Source organism: Bombina bombina, chromosome 3 (genome assembly GCF_027579735.1).
Source record: "Bombina bombina isolate aBomBom1 chromosome 3, aBomBom1.pri, whole genome shotgun sequence".
Taxonomy (NCBI): Eukaryota; Metazoa; Chordata; class Amphibia; order Anura; family Bombinatoridae; genus Bombina; species Bombina bombina.
In genome coordinates, this window is record NC_069501.1 from 1,050,733,561 (window position 1) to 1,050,755,486 (window position 21,926).

At 41.9% G+C, this 21,926-nt stretch overlaps 1 protein-coding gene across 1 annotated transcript in view; it reads left to right on the forward strand.

Moving 5' to 3' along the window:
- Window positions 1-21,926, forward strand: part of CBX5 (chromobox 5) — a 107,780-nt gene that overhangs the window by 80,194 nt on the left and 5,660 nt on the right. The window contains exon 3 of the mRNA XM_053705538.1: window positions 9,877-10,042. Within this exon, the coding sequence (XP_053561513.1) occupies window positions 9,877-10,042 (166 nt within the window). The remainder of the gene's footprint in view (window positions 1-9,876; window positions 10,043-21,926) is intronic.

Here is a 21,926-nt window from a genome sequence, read left to right on the forward strand (position 1 = left end):
GTATCCATTTGTGGAAGTTTTTCCCTGTTCCAAACCGTGCTAAGAGTTTTTTTGACAGGAATGGGAGAAGTCGGGTTTCCTTTTTCTCTGTCTCCTGTCCTTAATAGAAATGTATCCTGTCGTTCATTAAGGGTCATTGCGTATGGTGCCTAAAGGAGTAGGACATTTTCCACTCTGGCTAAGTGAACTACGATCCCTAGAGAGGATAGCTGTTCTTTTCAGTATCAATGGTATAAGCTAAGGCTTACATGGGAGTTGTTTGCCATGGTGTCAAGTGCAGCATTTTTTTGGTACGGTGTCTTGTTTGATCCAATTGGGTAGGGACTTTTTGGAGTTCCAGTACAGAATTAAGGCTGTTAAGTTAGCCAATTACTTTGTTTCTGATGCTTCCATGCAGTTTTTTTTAGCCAAGATATCTGGCTTCGCTGTGCTAGCCCACGGGGTGTTGTGGCTATATTCATGGTCAGTGTTTTTTCCTTTGAGGTCAAGCTTCTGACGCTTCCTTACAAGGGTAAAACCTTGTTTGGTCTTGATCTTGCAGGAATATTTGTTTTTCAAGATGGAAAGGGTCTTTCCTATCATAAGGAAAGATGAATAGACCTAAAGGAGTCTGCCTCTATCCAAGATGGGGAGCGGATTCCCTCTGTCTTAAAAATGGATACGAGATGTCCCAGATAGGATATGGACATAGTATCTCAGGTTTGCTTCATAGAATTCTTACCTTCCTCCCAGAGTCAGGTGGTTCTTCCTTCCTTTTTTTTTTTTAATCTGCAGGCCAGATAACCGTGAAGCATTTGGAAGTGCGTTTGGGACTTCTCTTCCCTGTGAGTGATAGTTTCAGTTCCTGTTAGGGAACAAGGTCTAGAATTCTGTTCTTTCTGTTCGCAGTTCCCGACAATAGAGGAATGTTTTGACCTCAGAGTATCCTCTAGTTTCTCGGGGTGCCGTTCTTCAAAATGGAAACCAGTGGTTCCATTCTTCCTTTGGTCCAAGAGGGTGATTTTATGGTGATCATAGACTTGGAAGACGTGTATGTTCAAGTTCCTGTTTTTTGCCTTTCTGTCAAACTCATTCAGTTTGTGGCGCTTCCCTTTGGCTTTGCCATAGTTCTCAGAGGAGGCTATATAGCCAGAGATCAGGTTTCAGGGAATGGCTGTGATGTCTTTCCTGGACGTCATCAGGTTCAGGCGCCATCTTTTCAACAAACAAACTCTCATACAGAGATCTTGTTGTTTTTTTCTTCATTCCATGGATGGAAGAGAATCTGAAGATGAGTTCCTTGTTCCAACTATATTAGTTTCCCTATCCCTGACTACAATATTTTTAATAGAGGATTTTTTTTATCTTGCCTCCTTTGACACTTCCGTTTGACCCTTCAGTAGCTCAGTGTTTGGGATTTCCAGTGTGGTAGCTCAGTTGGTAAATGCCTTGACTACAAAAAGCCTGTTTAAAAGATCCAAGGTCACAGGTTCAAATCCTGGCAGGGCCGAGTCAGCCTTTCTTCCTGCTGAGGTCGATAAAATGGGTACCATTAAATTGGGTAATAATAACAACTTAAGCATTCTGAGAGCGGACTTCTCGAGCAGTCAGATTTTTCATTCTGGGGAGTAGGCTTCTCCCGGAGTTGTTCTCCAGGTTATCCCTCATATGGGGGTGCTGGAGATGGCAGTATGCCAAGATTCCAAGTTATGTTAAAGATCTAAAGATCGTCGGGCTGCGTTAATTTTCCCTGAATGTTCTGTGGGACCTCAGTCTGACATTCCGGTTCCTCAGTTTGCGCTCCTTCCATGAGCCATTGCTCGTTTCCTATGAGACTGAACATCGGTATTTTAATAGTTCCTGCATAGTCTCGCAGGATCTGGTATACAGATCTGGCTGAGTTGTATTCTTCCACTTTGGTGGTTGTTCCTGGGGAAGGACCCTCTAATTCAGGGTTCATTCTTTTTTCCAACTTTTTGTTTTTCTCTAAAGCTTCTGCTTGCAGTTGAATGTTTAGTTCTGTCTAAGCATGGTTTTTCTGTGTTGTCTGAGACCAGGATTCAGGCCCACAAGCCTGTTACTGATGACTTTTTCCATAGGGTATGGCATAAAGGTCTGATTGGTATGACTTAATTCTCTTGGTTGATCCCATCCGAAGAGTCTGCTGTTATACATATTCAGATAGTGGACAGGGGGTCTCGTGGTTCTGTCTCGGTGGATAGAGCAAGATCTGTCGATTTCAGATTCTTCCCTGTGGATCAAAGAGGGAAATTAGTGGTAGAAGTGTTCGCTTCACTTGCGAGAGGTAGCGGGTTTGTTGCCGCATTCTTGAGAATCCTTTTTCTCAGGAGCATCTGTCTCGGGGCACTGGCTTCCGGAGGCTTTCCTGAGTAATAGTGACCACGGTCATTAGCCTGTTGGGTTGGTGTCTATGGACTTGAGAGGAGTCTGCTCTCCGCATAACCATCTTGGAGTTGGTAGCGATCTACAATGCTCTGATGGTTTGGCCTCAGTTACCTTGACTGGTTTTTCATGTTCTAGTTGTTTAACAGTTTCTTCTCAGTGGTCTACATTATCCTCCTGGGAGGAACCCAGAGTTCCTTTGCCGGGATTGGCGTGGATTGTTCGGTGGGCGGACACCCACGTTGGCTGTTTATGCCCCAGGAATACTCTTGGAAGTAGGGTCAGGATTCCTAGGGGTTTTGTTTTTTTTCCGGGAAGGACTGGAGGATGAATAGTCAGTTATCTGACGGTTCAGATTTCGATGTACAGATGTCTAGCGGCTGTGCTAGACGTGTAATCTTTTTGACAGACCCTGGTTAGTATCAGGCCTGTGTTTTAAGTCCCTTGCTCCTCTTGGAGTTTTAACCTTGGTTAAGGTTTTGCAGCTGGCTCAGTTTGAGCCGTGTCATTCCATAGAATTTTAAATCCTTTTCTTGGAATTTTTTTACTTTTTGCTATATCCTTTGCTCTGAGAGTTTAGATGCTCTAGGCTTGCAGTATGAATCGCGTTATCTTGTGTCGGGTAAGACGTTTTTTTTTCTCCTATGGGGTAATATTGTTTGGGAATTTTTGTTCCCTCTGTGGCCTCATTTTTATCTTGAGGAACGTGTGTGCACAATTTGGGTTTGTGAATGTTTTGTCTGTTTTCTCTGTACCAGAAAACTTTGGCTACTTTCTCTGGTTGAGAAGTTTAATCGTTCATAAGAGAGTTATGCCTCATTGTTCGAAGGCTGTCTCTTTTTCTTGGGCTTCAAAATTTAAAATTTCTTTCATGTAATTAACAAGAGTCCATGAGCTAGTGACGTATGGGATATACATTCCTACCAGGAGGGGCAAAGTTTCCCAAACCTTAAAATGCCTATAAATACACCCCTCACCACACCCACAAATCAGTTTTACAAACTTTGCCTCCAAGGGAGGTGGTGAAGTAAGTTTGTGCTAGATTCTACGTTGATATGCGCTCCGCAGCAAGTTGGAGCCCGGTTTTCCTCTCAGCGTGCAGTGAATGTCAGAGGGATGTGAAGAGAGTATTGCCTATTGAATGCAGTGATCTCCTTCTACGGGATCTATTTCATAAGGTTCTCTGTTATCGGTCGTAGAGATTCATCTCTTACCTCCCTTTTCAGATCGACGATATACTCTTATATTTACCATTTCCTCTACTGATTCTCGTTTCAGTACTGGTTTGGCTTTCTACAAACATGTAGATGAGTGTCCTGGGGTAAGTAAATCTTATTTTCTGTGACACTCTAAGCTATGGTTGGGCACTTTATTTATAAAGTTCTAAATATATGTATTCAAACATTTATTTGCCTTGACTCAGAATGTTCAACTTTCCTTATTTCCAGACAGTCAGTTTCATATTTGGGATTATGCTTTAAATTATCATATTTTTTCTTACCTCAAAAATTTGACTTTTTTCCCTGTGGGCTGTTAGGCTCGCGGGGGCTGAAAATGCTTCATTTTATTGCGTCATTCTTGGCGCGGACTTTTTTTGGCGCAAAAATTCTTTTCCGTTTCCGGCGTCATACGTGTCGCCGGAAGTTGCGTCATTTTTGACGTTATTTTGCGCCAAAGATGTCGGCGTTCCGGATGTGGCGTCATTTTTGGCGCCAAAAGCATTTAGGCGCCAAATAATGTGGGCGTCTTATTTGGCGCCAAAAAATATGGGCGTCGCTTTTGTCTCCACATTATTTCAGTCTCATTTTTCATTTGCTTCTGGTTGCTAGAAGCTTGATGTTTGGCATTTTTTTCCCATTCCTGAAACTGTCTTATAAGGAATTTGATCTATTTTGCTTTATATGTTGTTTTTTCTCTTACATATTGCAAGATGTCTCACGTTGCATCTGAGCCAGAAGATACTACAGGAAAACCACTGCCTGCTGGATCTACCAAAGCTAAGTGTATCTGCTGTAAACTTTTGGTAGCTATTCCTCCAGCTGTTGTTTGTAATAATTGTCATGACAAACTTGTTAAAGCAGATAATATTTCCTTTAGTGATGTACCATTGCCTGTTGCAGTTCCCTCAACATCTAAGGTGCAGAATGTTCCTGATAACATAAGAGATTTTGTTTCTGAATCCATAAAGAAGGCTTTGTCTGTTATTTCTCCTTCTAGTAAACGTAAAAAGTCTTTTAAATCTTCTCTCTCTACAGATGAATTTTTAAATGAACACCATCATTCTGATTCTTTGGACTCTTCTGGTTCAGAGGATTCTATCTCAGAGATTGATGCTGATAAATCTTCATATTTATTTAAGATGGAATTTATTCGCTCTTTACTTAAAGAAGTACTAATTGCTTTAGAAATAGAGGATTCTAGTCCTCTTGATACTAATTCTATACGTTTGGATAAGGTTTTTAAAGCTCCTGCGGTTATTCCAGAAGTCTTTCCTGTTCCTAATGCTATTTCTGCAGTAATTTCTAAGGAATGGGATAAATTGGGTAATTCATTTACTCCTTCTAAACGTTTTAAGCAATTATATCCTGTTCCGCCTGACAGGTTAGAATTTTGGGACAAAATCCCTAAAGTTGATGGGGCTATTTCTACCCTTGCTAAACGTACTACCATTCCTACGTCAGATGGTACCTCGTTTAAGGATCCTTTAGATAGAAAAATTGAATCTTTTCTAAGAAAAGCTTATCTATGTTCAGGTAATCTTCTTAGACCTGCTATATCATTGGCTGATGTTGCTGCAGCTTCAACTTTTTGGTTGGAAACTCTAGCGCAACAAGTAACAAATCGTGATTCTCATGATATTATTCTTCTTCTCCAGCATGCTAATAATTTCATCTGTGATGCCATTTTTGATATTATTAGAGTTGATGTTAGGTTTATGTCTCTGGCTATCTTAGCCAGAAGAGCTTTATGGCTTAAGACCTGGAATGCTGATACGGCTTCTAAATCAACTCTACTTTCCATTTCTTTCCAGGGAAACAAATTATTTGGTTCTCAGTTGGATTCTATTATTTCAACTGTTACTGGTGGGAAAGGAACTTTTTTACCACAGGATAAAAAGTCTAAAGGTAAAAACAGGGCTAACAATCGTTTTCGTTCCTTTCGTTTCAACAAAGAACAAAAGCCTGATCCTTCGTCCTCAGGAGCAGTTTCAGTTTGGAAACCATCTCCAGTCTGGAATAAATCCAAGCCTGCTAGAAAGGCAAAGCCTGCTTCTAAGTTCACATGAAGGTACGGCCCTCATTCCAGTTCAGCTGGTAGGGGGCAGGTTACGTTTTTTCAAAGAAATTTGGATCAATTCTGTTCACAATCTTTGGATTCAGAACATTGTTTCAGAAGGGTACAGAATTGGTTTCAAGATGAGACCTCCTGCAAAGAGATTTTTTCTTTCCCATGTCCCAGTAAATCCAGTGAAAGCTCAAGCATTTCTGAATTGTGTTTCAGATCTAGAGTTGGCTGGAGTAATTATGCCAGTTCCAGTTCCGGAACAGGGGATGGGGTTTTATTCAAATCTCTTCATTGTACCAAAGAAGGAGAATTCCTTCAGACCAGTTCTGGATCTAAAATTATTGAATCGTTATGTAAGGATACCAACGTTCAAGATGGTAACTGTAAGGACTATATTGCCTTTTGTTCAGCAAGGGAATTATATGTCCACAATAGATTTACAGGATGCATATCTGTATATTCCGATTCATCCAGATCATTATCAGTTCCTGAGATTCTCTTTTCTAGACAAGCATTACCAATTTGTGGCTCTACCGTTTGGCCTTGCTACAGCTCCAAGAATTTTCACAAAGATTCTCGGTGCCCTTCTGTCTGTAATCAGAGAACAGGGTATTGTGGTATTTCCTTATTTGGACAATATCTTGGTACTTGCTCAGTCTTTACATTTAGCAGAGTCTCATACGAATCGACTTGTGTTGTTTCTTCAAGATCATGGTTGGAGGATCAATTTACCAAAAAGTTCTTTGATTCCTCAAACAAAGGTAACCTTTCTGGGTTTCCAGATAGATTCAGTGTCCATGACTCTGTCTTTAACAGACAAGAGACGTCTAAAATTGATTACAGCCTGTCGAAACCTTCAGTCTCAATCATTCCCTTCGGTAGCCTTATGCATGGAAATTCTAGGTCTTATGACTGCTGCATCGGACGCGATCCCCTTTGCTCGTTTTCACATGCGACCTCTTCAGCTCTGTATGCTGAACCAATGGTGCAGGGATTACACGAAGATATATCAATTAATATCTTTAAAACCGATTGTTCGGCACTCTCTAACGTGGTGGACAGATCACCTTCGTTTAATTCAGGGGGCTTCTTTTGTTCTTCCGACCTGGACTGTAATTTCAACAGATGCAAGTCTCACAGGTTGGGGAGCTGTGTGGGGATCTCTGACGGCACAAGGAGTTTGGGAATCTCAGGAGGTGAGATTACCGATCAATATCTTGGAACTCCGTGCAGTTTTCAGAGCTCTTCAGTTTTGGCCTCTTCTGAAGAGAGAATCGTTCATTTGTTTTCAGACAGACAATGTCACAACTGTGGCATACATCAATCATCAAGGAGGGACTCACAGTCCTCTGGCTATGAAAGAAGTATCTCGAATTTTGGTTTGGGCAGAATCCAGCTCCTGTCTAATCTCTGCGGTTCATATCCCAGGTGTAGACAATTGGGAAGCGGATTATCTCAGTCGCCAAACGTTGCATCCGGGCGAATGGTCTCTTCACCCAGAGGTATTTCTTCAGATTGTTCAAATGTGGGGGCTCCCAGAGATAGATCTGATGGCCTCTCATCTAAACAAGAAACTTCCCAGGTATCTGTCCAGATCCCGGGATCCTCAGGCGGAGGCAGTGGATGCATTATCACTTCCTTGGAAGTATCATCCTGCCTATATCTTTCCGCCTCTAGTTCTTCTTCCAAGAGTAATCTCCAAGATTCTGAGGGAATGCTCGTTTGTTCTGCTAATAGCTCCGGCATGGCCTCACAGGTTTTGGTATGCGGATCTTGTCCGGATGGCATCTTGCCAACCATGGACTCTTCCGTTAAGACCAGACCTTCTGTCACAAGGTCCTTTTTTCCATCCGGATCTGAAATCCTTAAATTTAAAGGTATGGAGATTGAACGCTTGATTCTTGGTCATAGAGGTTTCTCTGACTCCGTGATTAATACTATGTTACAGGCTTGTAAATCTGTATCTCGAGAGATATATTATAGAGTCTGGAAGACTTATATTTCTTGGTGTCTTTCTCATCATTTTTCTTGGCATTCTTTTAGAATACCGAGAATTTTACAGTTTCTTCAGGATGGTTTAGATAAGGGTTTGTCCGCAAGTTCTTTGAAAGGACAAATCTCCGCTCTTTCTGTTCTTTTTCACAGAAAGATTGCTATTCTTCCTGATATTCATTGTTTTGTACAAGCTTTGGTTCGTATAAAACCTGTCATTAAGTCAATTTCTCCTCCTTGGAGTTTGAATTTGGTTCTGGGAGCTCTTCAAGCTCCTCCGTTTGAACCTATGCATTCATTGGACATTAAATTACTTTCTTGGAAAGTTTTGTTCCTTTTGGCCATCTCTTCTGCTAGAAGAGTTTCTGAATTATCTGCTCTTTCGTGTGAGTCTCCTTTTCTGATTTTTCATCAGGATAAGGCGGTGTTGCGAACTTCTTTTGAATTTTTACCTAAAGTTGTGAATTCCAACAACATTAGTAGAGAAATTGTGGTTCCTTCATTATGTCCTAATCCTAAGAATTCTAAGGAGAAATCATTGCATTCTTTGGATGTTGTTAGAGCTTTGAAATATTATGTTGAAGCTACAAAATCTTTCCGTAAGACTTCTAGTCTATTTGTTATCTTTTCCGGTTCTAGGAAAGGCCAGAAAGCTTCTGCCATTTCTTTGGCATCTTGGTTGAAATCTTTAATTCATCTTGCCTATGTTGAGTCGGGTAAAATTCCGCCTCAGAGAATTACAGCTCATTCTACTAGGTCAGTATCTACTTCCTGGGCGTTTAGGAATGAAGCTTCGGTTGACCAGATCTGCAAAGCAGCAACTTGGTCCTCTTTGCATACTTTTACTAAATTCTACCATTTTGATGTGTTTTCTTCTTCTGAAGCAGTTTTTGGTAGAAAAGTTCTTCAGGCAGCGGTTTCAGTTTGAATCTTCTGCTTATGTTTTTTGTTAAACTTTATTTTGGGTGTGGATTATTTTCAGCAGGAATTGGCTGTCTTTATTTTATCCCTCCCTCTCTAGTGACTCTTGTGTGGAAAGATCCACATCTTGGGTAGTCATTATCCCATACGTCACTAGCTCATGGACTCTTGTTAATTACATGAAAGAAAACATAATTTATGTAAGAACTTACCTGATAAATTCATTTCTTTCATATTAACAAGAGTCCATGAGGCCCACCCTTTTTTGTGGTGGTTATGATTTTTTTGTATAAAGCACAATTATTCCAATTCCTTATTTTATATGCTTCACACTTTTTTTCTTATCACCCCACTTCTTGGCTATTCGTTAAACTGATTTGTGGGTGTGGTGAGGGGTGTATTTATAGGCATTTTAAGGTTTGGGAAACTTTGCCCCTCCTGGTAGGAATGTATATCCCATACGTCACTAGCTCATGGACTCTTGTTAATATGAAAGAAATGAATTTATCAGGTAAGTTCTTACATAAATTATGTTTTTTACTTCTGCTGAGGATTTTTTCTTTTGGGTTTTTTTCAGACCGTGGTGCCTTCTGTTTAGGTTTTATGTCTTGTCCCTCCCTAATCATCTGTGTCCTCTAGCTTGGGTTTTGATTCCCAACAGTAATTGATGATGATCTGTGGACTCACTGTGTCATTAGAAAGAAAACAACATTTTTGCTTACCTGATCAATTTCTTTTTCTTGACACGGTGAGTCCACAGCCCGCCCTGTATTTTTTAGACAGGCTTTTTGTTGTGTTAAACCTCAGGCACCTCTGCACCTTGTGTTGCTTCCTTTCTCTCCTTTTCCTTGGGTCGAATGACTGGGGGTTGTGGGAAGGGAATTGATATTTAACAGCTTTGCTGTGGTGCTCTTTGCCGCCTCCTGCTTACCAGAAGTGATATTATCAACTGTAATTGATGATGATCCGTGGACTCACTGTGTCAAGAAATAAATTTATTAGGTAAGCATACATTTTTTTTATTTTTTTTTATAATTTTTTTCTTTTATTTTTTTTTTCTACTTTTACAATGGGTAAGCAGCTGTTATATAACTATTTGAGAAAAAAATTCTTAGCCATCTATCAGCATTTGAATTTAAGAAACAAGAGTTAATTTAACTAAATATGTACAATGTTACTTTATATATTTCCTTATATTATATTATAGTTATGATCATCCTTACAAAATGTAATTTTTTTTTTGTGAAGTGGCAGCCAGATCACTTTAATCTAAGGTTTTCTGCCTTTGTTCTTTAGGGGCAACACCACAGAGTAAGAGCAGCAAAATGGGGAAAAAGACCAAGAGAACGTCTGATGCATCATCTTCCTCAGAGGAAGAAGAATATGTTGTCGAAAAGGTTCTAGATCGTAGAGTTGTGAAAGGACAAGTTGAATTTCTTTTGAAGTGGAAAGGTTTTTCTGAGTAAGTAACTTATTTGTCACTACCATTGTGCATATATTTGAAATACAGAATAATTTGTTTAAATCAACATTTCTCTTGTAAGTTGTATCCAGTCCACGGATCATCCATTACTTGTGGGATATTCTCATTCCCAACAGGAAGTTGCAAGAGGACACCCACAGCAGAGCTGTCTATATAGCTCCTCCCCTAACTGCCATATCCAGTCATTCTCTTGCAACTCTCAACAAGCATGGAGGTAGTAAGAGAGAAGTGGTGAAATGTAGCTGTTATTTTGCTTCAATCAAAAGTTTGTTATTTTTAAATGGTACCGGAGTTGTACTATTTTGTCCCAGGCAGAAAAATAGAAGAATCTGCCTGTGATTTCTATGATCTTAGCAGGTTGTAACTAAGATCCATTGCTGTTCTCACACATGACTGAAGAGAGAGGTAACTTCAGCGGGGGAATGGCGTGCAGGTTATCTTGCTATGAGGTATGTGCAGTTAAATATTTTTCTAGAAGATGTGAATGCTAGAAAATGCTGCTGATACAAAATTTATGTAAGGTAAGCCTGAATACAGTGATTTCTCTTAAGTGTATCCAGTCCACGGATCATCCATTACTTGTGGGATATTCTCCTTCCCAACAGGAAGTTGCAAGAGGATCACCCACAGCAGAGCTGCTATATAGCTCCTCCCCTAACTGCCATATCCAGTCATTCTCTTGCAACTCTCAACAAAGATGGACGTAGTAAGAGGAAAGTGGTGTATTATAGTTAGTTTTTTAACTTCAATCAAAAGTTTATTATTTTTAAATGGTACCGGAGTGTACTGTTTCATCTCAGGCAGCATTAGAAGAAGAATCTGCCTGTGATTTCTATCATCTTAGCAGAAGTAACTAAGATCCATGGCTGTTCTCACATATTCTGAGGAGTGAGGTAACTTAAGAGAGGGAATGGCGTGCAGGTTATGTGCAGTTAATATATTTCTAGAGATAGAATTTGCTAGAAAAATGCTGCTGATACCGGATTAATGTAAGTTAAGCCTTAAATGCAGTGATAGCGACTGGTATCAGGCTTATTAATAGAGATACATACTCTTATAAAAATGTAATATAAAACGTTTGCTGGCATGTTAATCGTTTTTATATATGTTGGTTGACAAAACTTATTGGGGCCTAGTTTTTTTCCACATGGCTGGTTTGATTTTTGCCTAGAGACAGTTTCCATGAGGCTTTCCACTGTTGCAATATGAGTGGGAAGGGCCTATTTCTTCTGTTAAGTGTGATCAGTCCACGGGTCATCATTACTTCTGGGATATTACTCCTCCCCAACAGGAAGTGCAAGAGGATTCACCCAGCAGAGCTGCATATAGCTCCTCCCCTCTACGTCACTCCCAGTCATTCTCTTGCACCCAACGACTAGATAGGATGTGTGAGAGGACTATGGTGATTATACTTAGTTTTATATCTTCAATCAAAAGTTTGTTATTTTAAAATAGCACCGGAGTGTGTTATTACCTCTCTGGCAGAGTTTGAAGAAGAATCTACCAGAGTTTTTGCTATGATTTTAGCCGGAGTAGTTAAGATCATATTGCTGTTTCTCGGCCATCTGAGGAGAGGTAAACTTCAGATCAGGGGACAGCGGGCAGATGAATCTGCATAGAGGTATGTAGCAGCTTTTATTTTCTGACAATGGAATTGATGAGAAAATCCTGCCATACCGATATAATGTCATGTATGTATACTTTATACTTCAGTATTCTGGGGAATGGTACTTCACTAGAATTACACTGTAAGAATTACATAAAGCTGTTTAATAACTAGAAATTATGTTTAACGTTTTTGCTGGAATGTAAAATCGTTTTCATTTGCTGAGGTACTGAGTGAATAAATGTTTGGGCACTATTTTTCCACTTGGCAGTTGCTTAATCTTTTTTCTGACAGTTTCTGTTCTCTCTCACTGCTGTGTGTGAGGGGGAGGGGCCGTTTTTTGGCGCTTTTGCTACGCATCAAATATTTCAGTCAGCAGCTCATTGTATTTCCTGCATGATCCGGTTCATCTCTACAGAGCTCAGGGGTCTTCAAAACTTATTTTGAGGGAGGTAATTTCTCTCAGCAGAGCTGTGAGAATTATAGTTTGACTGAGATAAAAAACGTTTATTCTGTAATTTGTTTCCTGCTTTCAGAATTTGTTATCTTTGCTAATGGGATTAAACCTTTGCTAAAGTTGTGTTGTTTACAAGGATTGAGGCTATAACTGTTTCAATTTATTAATTTTCAACTGTCATAGATCTTCTGTGCTTCTTAAAGGCACAGTACATTTTAATATTATTCTAATTGAATTGTATTTCCAAGTTGCAAGTTTATTTGCTAGTGTGTTAAACATGTCTGATTCAGAGGATGATACCTGTGTCATTTGTTGCAATGCCAAAGTGGAGCCCAATAGAAATTTATGTACTAACTGTATTGATGCTACTTTAAATAAAAGTCAATCTGTACAAATTGAACAAATTTCACCAAACAACGAGGGGAGAGTTATGCCGACTAACTCGCCTCACGTGTCAGTACCTACATCTCCCGCTCAGAGGGAGGTGCGTGATATTGTAGCGCCGAGTACATCTGGGCGGCCATTACAAATCACATTACAGGATATGGCTACTGTTATGACTGAGGTTTTGGCTAAATTACCAGAACTAATAGGTAAGCGTGATCACTCTGGGGTGAGAACAGAGTGCGCTGATAATATTAGGGCCATGTCAGACACTGCGTCACAGGTGGCAGAACATGAGGACGGAGAACTTCATTCTGTGGGTGACGGTTCTGATCCAAACAGACTGGATTCAGATATTTCAAATTTTAAATTTAAACTGGAAAACCTCCGTGTATTACTAGGGGAGGTGTTAGCGGCTCTGAATGATTGTAACACAGTTGCAATACCAGAGAAAATGTGTAGGTTGGATAAATATTTTGCGGTACCGACGAGTACTGAGGTTTTTCCTATACCTAAGAGACTTACTGAAATTGTTACTAAGGAGTGGGATAGACCCGGTGTGCCGTTCTCACCCCCTCCGATATTTAGAAAAATGTTTCCAATAGACGCCACCACAAGGGACTTATGGCAAACGGTCCCTAAGGTGGAGGGAGCAGTTTCTACCTTAGCTAAGCGTACCACTATCCCGGTGGAGGATAGCTGTGCTTTTTCAGATCCAATGGATAAAAAGTTAGAGGGTTACCTTAAGAAAATGTTTGTTCAACAAGGTTTTATATTGCAACCCCTTGCATGCATTGCGCCGATCACGGCTGCAGCGGCATTCTGGATTGAGTCTCTGGAAGAGAACATTGGTTCAGCTACTCTGGACGACATTACGGACAGGCTTAGAGTCCTTAAACTAGCTAATTCATTCATTTCGGAGGCCGTAGTACATCTTACTAAACTTACGGCGAAGAATTCAGGATTCGCCATTCAGGCACGCAGGGCGCTGTGGCTAAAATCCTGGTCAGCTGATGTTACTTCTAAGTCTAAATTGCTTAATATACCTTTCAAAGGGCAGACCTTATTCGGGCCCGGGTTGAAAGAGATTATCGCTGACATTACAGGAGGTAAAGGCCATGCCCTGCCTCAGGACAAAGCCAAAGCCAAGACTAGACAGTCTAATTTTCGTTCCTTTCGTAATTTCAAAGCAGGAGCAGCATCAACTTCCTCTGCACCAAAACAGGAAGGAGCTGTTGCTCGCTACAGACAAGGCTGGAAACCTAACCAGTCCTGGAACAAGGGCAAGCAGACTAGGAAACCTGCTGCTGCCCATAAAACAGCATGAATTGAGGGCCCCCGATCCGGGATCGGATCTAGTGGGGGGCAGACTTTCTCTCTTCGCCCAGGCTTGGGCAAGAGATGTTCAGGATCCCTGGGCGCTAGAGATAATATCTCAGGGATACCTTCTGGACTTCAAATACTCTCCTCCAAGAGAGAGATTTCATCTGTCAAGATTGTCAACAATCCAGACAAAGAAAGAGGCGTTTCTATGCTGCGTACAAGAGCTCTTGTTAATGGGAGTAATCCATCCAGTTCCACGATCGGAACAGGGACAGGGGTTTTACTCAAATCTGTTTGTGGTTCCCAAAAAAGAGGGAACTTTCAGACCAATCCTGGACTTAAAGATCCTAAACAAATTCCTAAGAGTTCCATCGTTCAAGATGGAGACTATTCGGACAATTTTACCTATGATCCAAGAGGGTCAATACATGACCACTGTAGATTTAAAAGATGCTTACCTTCACATACCGATTCACAAAGATCATTATCGGTACCTAAGGTTTGCCTTCCTAGACAGGCATTACCAGTTTGTGGCTCTTCCATTCGGATTGGCTACAGCTCCAAGAATCTTCACAAAGGTTCTGGGTGCTCTTCTGGCGGTACTAAGACCGCGGGGAATCTCGGTAGCTCCATACCTAGACGACATTCTGATACAAGCTTCAAGCTTTCAAACTGCCAAGTCTCATACAGAGTTAGTGCTGGCATTTCTAAGGTCACATGGATGGAAGGTGAACGAAAAGAAAAGTTCACTCGTTCCACTCACAAGAGTTCCCTTCCTGGGGACTCTTATAGATTCTGTAGAAATCAAGATTTACCTGACAGAGGACAGGCTAACAAGACTTCAAAGTGCTTGCCGCACCCTTCATTCCATTCAACACCCGTCAGTGGCTCAATGCATGGAGGTAATCGGCTTAATGGTAGCGGCAATGGACATAGTACCCTTTGCACGCTTACACCTCAGACAACTGCAACTGTGCATGCTAAGTCAGTGGAATGGGGATTACTCAGACTTATTCCCTTCTCTGAATCTGGATCAAGAGACCAGAAATTCTCTTCTATGGTGGCTTTCTCGGCCACATCTGTCCAGGGGGATGCCATTCAGCAGACCAGACTGGACAATTGTAACAACAGACGCCAGCCTTCTAGGTTGGGGTGCCGTCTGGAATTCTCTGAAGGCTCCGGGACAATGGAGTCAGGAGGAGAGTCTCCTGCCAATAAACATTCTGGAATTGAGAGCAGTTCTCAATGCCCTCCTGGCTTGGCCCCAGTTGACAACTCGGGGGTTCATCAGGTTTCAGTCGGACAACATCACGACTGTAGCTTACATCAACCATCAGGGAGGGACAAGAAGCTCCCTAGCTATGATGGAAGTATCAAAGATAATTTGCTGGGCAGAGTCTCACTCTTGCCACCTGTCAGCAATCCACATCCCGGGAGTGGAGAACTGGGAGGCGGATTTCTTAAGTCGTCAGACTTTTCATCCGGGGGAGTGGGAACTTCATCCGGAGGTCTTTGCCCAAATACTTCGACGTTGGGGCAAACCAGAGATAGATCTCATGGCGTCTCGACAGAACGCCAAGCTTCCTCGTTACGGGTCCAGATCCAGGGATCCAGGAGCAGTCCTGATAGATGCTCTGACAGCACCTTGGGACTTCAGGATGGCTTACGTGTTTCCACCCTTCCCGTTGCTTCCTCGATTGATTGCCAGAATCAAACAAGAGAGAGCATCAGTGATCCTAATAGCACCTGCGTGGCCACGCAGGACTTGGTATGCAGACCTGGTGGACATGTCATCCTGTCCATCTTGGTCTCTACCTCTGAAACAGGACCTTCTGATACAGGGTCCCTTCAAACATCAAAATCTAACTTCTCTGAAGCTGACTGCTTGGAAATTGAACGCTTGATTTTATCGTGACGTGGATTTTCTGAGTCAGTTATTGATACCTTAATACAGGCTAGGAAACCTGTTACCAGAAAGATTTACCATAAGATATGGCGTAAATACCTATATTGGTGTGAATCCAAAGGTTACTCTTGGAGTAAGGTTAGGATTCCTAGGATTTTGTCTTTTCTACAAGAAGGTTTAGAAAAGGGTTTATCTGCTAGTTCATTAAAGGGACAGATCTCAGCTCTGTCCATTCTGTTACACAAACGTCTGTCAGAAGTTCCTGACGTCCAGGCTTTTTGTCAGGCTTTGGCCAGAATTAAGCCTGTATTTAAAACTGTTGCTCCACCATGGAGTTTAAACCTTGTTCTTAATGTTTTACAGGGCGTTCCGTTTGAACCCCTTCATTCCATTGATATAAAGTTGTTATCTTGGAAAGTTCTATTTTTAATGGCTATTTCCTCGGCTCGAAGAGTCTCTGAATTATCAGCCTTACATTGTGATTCTCCTTATTTGATTTTTCATTCGGATAAGGTAGTCCTGCGTACTAAACCTGGGTTCTTACCTAAGGTAGTTACTAACAGGAATATCAATCAAGAGATTGTTGTTCCTTTATGCCCAAATCCTTCTTCACAGAAGGAACGTCTACTGCACAACCTGGATGTAGTCCGTGCTCTAAAATTTTACTTACAGGCAACTAAGGAATTTCGACAAACGTCTTCTCTGTTTGTCATTTACTCTGGGCAGAGGAGAGGTCAAAAAGCTTCCGCTACCTCTCTTTCTTTTTGGCTTCGTAGCATAATTCGTTTAGCTTATGAGACTGCTGGACAGCAGCCTCCTGAAAGAATTACAGCTCATTCTACTAGAGCTGTGGCTTCCACTTGGGCCTTCAAGAATGAGGCCTCTGTTGAACAGATTTGCAAGGCTGCAACTTGGTCTTCGCTTCATACTTTTTCCAAATTTTACAAATTTGACACTTTTGCTTCATCGGAGGCTATTTTTGGGAGAAAGGTTCTTCAGGCAGTGGTTCCTTCTGTATAAAGAGCCTGCCTATCCCTCCCGTCATCCGTGTACTTTTGCTTTGGTATTGGTATCCCAGAAGTAATGATGACCCGTGGACTGATCACACTTAACAGAAGAAAACATAATTTATGCTTACCTGATAAATTCCTTTCTTCTGTAGTGTGATCAGTCCACGGCCCGCCCTGTTTTTAAGGCAGGTAAATATTTTTTAATTTATACTCCAGTCACCACTTCACCCTTGGCTTTTCCTTTCTCGTTGGTCCTTGGTCGAATGACTGGGAGTGACATAGAGGGGAGGAGCTATATGCAGCTCTGCTGGGTGAATCCTCTTGCACTTCCTGTTGGGGAGGAGTAATATCCCAGAAGTAATGATGACCCGTGGACTGATCACACTACAGAAGAAAGGAATTTATCAGGTAAGCATAAATTATGTTTTTTCCCCACCTCCTATATTTAGAAAAATGTTTCCAATAGACGCCACTACACGGGACTTATGGCAGACGGTCCCTAAGGTGGAGGGAGCAGTTTCTACTTTAGCAAAGCGTACCACTATCCCGGTTCAGGACAGTTGTGCTTTTTCAGATCCAATGGATAAAAAATTGGAAGGTTACCTTAAGGAAATGTTTATTCAACAAGGTTTTATTTTACAGCCCCTTGCATGCATTGCGCCGGTCACTGCTGCAGCGGCATTCTGGTTTGAGGCCCTGGAAGAGGCCATCCATACAGCTCCATTGACTGAAATTATTGACAAGCTTAGAACACTTAAGCTAGCTAACACATTTGTTTCTGATGCCATTGTTCATTTGACTAAACTAACGGCTAAGAATTCCGGATTCGCCATCCAGGCGCGTACGGCGCTATGGCTTAAATCCTGGTCAGCTGACGTGACTTCGAAGTCTAAATTACTCAACATTCCTTTCAAGGGGCAGACCTTATTCGGGCCTGGCTTGAAGGAAATTATTGCTGACATTACTTGAGGTAAGGGTCATACCCTTCCTCAGGACAGGGCCAAAGCAAAGGCCAAACAGTCTAATTTTTGTGCCTTTCGAAATTCCAAGGCAGGTGCAGCATCAACTTCCTCCGCTTCAAAACAAGAGGGAACTTTTGCTCAATCTAAGCAGGCCTGGAAACCTAACCAGTCCTGGAACAAAGGCAAGCAGGCCAGAAAGCCTGCTGCTGCCTCTAAGACAGCATGAAGGAACGGCCCCCTATCCGGCGACGGATCTATTAGGGTGCAGACTTTCTCTCTTCGCCCAGGTGTGGGCAAGAGATGTTCAGGATCCCTGGGCGTTGGAGATCATATCTCAGGGATATTTTCTGGACTTCAAAGCTTCCCCTCCACAAGGGAGATTACATCGTTCGAGGTTATCTGCAAATCAGATAAAGAAAGAGGCATTCCTACGCTGTGTGCAAGACCTCCTAGTAATGGGAGTGATCCATCCAGTTCCGCGGACGGAACAAGGACAGGGTTTTTATTCAAATCTGTTTGTGGTTCCCAAAAAAGAGGGAACCTTCAGACCAATTTTGGATCTAAAGATCTTAAACAAATTCCTCAGACTATTCGGACCATCCTACCCATGATCCAAGAGGGTCAGTACATGACCACAGTGGACTTAAAGGATGCCTACCTTCACATACCGATTCACAAAGATCATAATCAGTTCCTAAGGTTTGCCTTTCTAGACAGGCATTACCAATTTGTAGCTCTTCCCTTCGGGTTGGCTACAGCCCCGAGAATCTTTACGAAGGTCCTGGGCTCACTTCTGGCGGTTCTAAGACCGCGAGGCATAGCGGTGGCTCCGTATCTAGACGACATCCTGATAAAGGCGTCAAGCTTTCAAATTGCCAAGTCTCATACAGAGATAGTTCTGGCATTTCTGAGATCGCACGGGTGGAAAGTGAACGAGGAAAAGGGTTCTCTATCCCCACTCACAAGAGTCTCCTTCTTAGGGACTCTTATAGATTCTGTAGAGATGAAAATTTACCTGACGGAGTCCAGGTTATCAAAGCTTCTAAATGCTTGCCGTATTCTTTCCATTCCACGCCCTTCGGTGGCTCAGTGTATGGAGGTAATCGGCTTAATGGTAGCGGCAATGGACATAGTGCGATTTGCGCGCCTACATCTCAGACCGCTGCAATTATGCATGCTAAGTCAGTGGAATGGGGATTACACAGATTTGTCCCCTCTGCTAAATTTGGATCAAGAGACCAGAGATTCTCTTCTCTGGTGGTTGTCTCGGGTCCACCTGTCCAAGGGTATGACCTTTCGCAGGCCAGATTGGACAATTGTAACAGATGCCAGCCTTCTAGGTTGGGGTGCAGTCTGGAGCTCCCTGAAGGCACAGGGATCGTGGACTCAGGAGGAGAAACTCCTTCCGATAAATATTCTGGAGTTAAGAGCAATTTTCAATGGTCTTCTGGCTTGGCCTCAGTTAGCAACACTGAGGTTCATCAGATTTCAGTCGGACAATATCACGACTGTGGCTTACATCAACCATCAAGGGGGAAGCAGGAGTTCCCTAGCGATGTTAGAAGTCTCAAAAATAATTCGCTGGACAGAGACTCACTCTTGCCACCTGTCAGCAATCCATATCCCAGGCGTGGAGAACTGGGAGGCGGATTTTCTAAGTAGTCAGACTTTTCACCCGGGTGAGTGGGAACTCCATCCGGAGGTGTTTGCTCAATTGATTCATCTTTGGGGCAAACCAGAGTTGGATCTCATGGCGTCTCGCCAGAACGCCAAGCTTCCTTGTTACGGATCCAGGTCCAGGGACCCAGAAGCGACGCTGATAGATGCTCTAGCAGCGCCTTGGTTCTTCAACCTGGCTTATGTGTTTCCACCGTTTCCTCTGCTCCCTCGACTGATTGCCAAAATCACACAGGAGAGAGCATCAGTGATTCTAATAGCGCCTGCGTGGCCACGCAGGACCTGGTATGCAGACCTAGTGGACAGGTCATCCTTTCCACCATGGACTCTGCCTCTAAGACAGGACCTTCTAATACAAGGTCCTTTCAATCATCCAAATCTAATTTCTCTGAGACTGACTGCATGGAGATTGAATGCTTGATTCTATCAAAGCGTGGCTTCTCCGAGTCAGTCATTGATACCTTAATACAGGCACGAAAGCCTGTTACCAAGAAAATCTACCACAAGATATGGCGTACATATCTTTACTGTTGTGAATCCAAGAATTACTCATGGAGTAAGGTTAGGATTCCTAGGATATTGTCCTTTCTCCAAGAGGGTTTGGATAAAGGATTATCAGCTAGTTCCTAAAAGGGACAGATTTCTGCTCTGTCTATTCTTTTGCACAAGCGTCTGGCAGAAGTTCCAGACGTCCAGGCATTTTGTCAGGCTTTGGTTAGAATTAAGCCTGTGTTTAAACCTGTTGCTCCCCCATGGAGCTTAAAGTGATGGTAAACTCACTTGTGGGTAAATAACAGATTTCTAATCTTTATTACATAAATCAAACCGCATTAAAATTAAATTATTTATATATTTTATTATAATTTACAGTTATTCCCAATCTGTTTTAACACATCTTAGCTCCGCCCCTCTGATTTCTTTGACAAAATCTATGTGATGTTTATTGCGTCCCACCCGCTCTACACGTGAGACCATTTACACGCTCCCGACATGGATCATATTACTGCATACCAAGTAAACACAGTGAGTCACAAGATTCAATCTTTACTTGGTGCTGTATGAATTAAAACATTGATGAGTGAGCGAGCGATCGGTCCCTTAGAAAACGAGCTAATGTAAATAAAAAAGTTATACATCAGTAAGTCTCTTATTTCATATATTTATAAATTAAAAATGTATATTTATAAATTCGATTAAAAAAATTTAATGAATTAGCGCATGCGTTGTGAACACATGAACGCTCAAAATCGGCACTGAAGTAAAATGCTGCGGATTGGAAGAATAATCCTATATTGCGCAGGCGTATAGTGTGTTCCTTAGAAGTAAGCCTGTCTAACGACAGGCATACTGATTGCACAATAAAAATAAACAATGAAGATGACGTCACAGGGGGCTGGCGATGGATCGGATAAGAATGTGTTATGAATGAATGGATTGTGAGTAAATACACATATACTTGATTATACGAAATTTAGTGTGTCACATTAATTTAATATATTGATGTCAATATACTATTTATATAAAACAGAGTTTACCATCACGTTAAACTTGGTTCTTAAAGTTCTTCAAGGAGTTCCGTTTGAACCCCTTCATTCCATTGATATTAAACTTTTTTTCTTGGAAAGTTCTGTTTTTGATGGCTATTTCCTCGGCTCGTAGAGTCTCTTGAGCTATCTGCCTTACAATGTGATTCTCCTTATCTGATTTTTCATGCAGATAAGGTAGTTCTGCGTACCAAACCTGGGTTTTTACCTAAGGTGGTTTCTAACAAGAATATCAATCAAGAGATTGTTGTTCCATCATTGTGTCCTAATCCTTCTTCAAAGAAGGAACGTCTTTTACATAATCTGGACGTAGTCCGTGCCTTGAAGTTTTACTTACAAGCTACTAAAGATTTTCGTCAAACATCTTCCCTGTTTGTCGTTTATTTTGGACAGAGGAGAGGTCAAAAAGCTTCGGCAACCGCTTTCCTTTTGGCTTCGGAGTATTATACGCCTAGCCTATGAGACTGCTGGACAGCAGCCCCCTGAAAGAATTACAGCTCATTCTACTAGAGCTGTGGCTTCCACCTGGGCCTTTAAAAATGAGGCCTCTGTTGAACAGATTTGCAAGGCCGCGACTTGGTCTTCGCTTCACACCTTTTTCAAAATTTTACAAATTTGATACTTTTGCTTCTTCGGAGGCTGTTTATTGGGAGAAAGGTTCTTCAGGCAGTGGTTCCTTCCGCTTAATCCCTGCCTTGTCCCTCCCATCATCCGTGTACTTTAGCTTTGGTATTGGTATCCCACAAGTAATGGATGATCCGTGGACTGGATACACTTAACAAGAGAAAACATAATTTATGCTTACCTGATAAATTTATTTCTCTTGTAGTGTATCCAGTCCACGGCCCGCCCTGTCATTTTAAGGCAGGTCTAAATTTTAATTAAACTACAGTCACCACTGCACCCTATGGTTTCTCCTTTCTCGGCTTGTTTCGGTCGAATGACTGGATATGGCAGTTAGGGGAGGAGCTATATAGCAGCTCTGCTGTGGGTG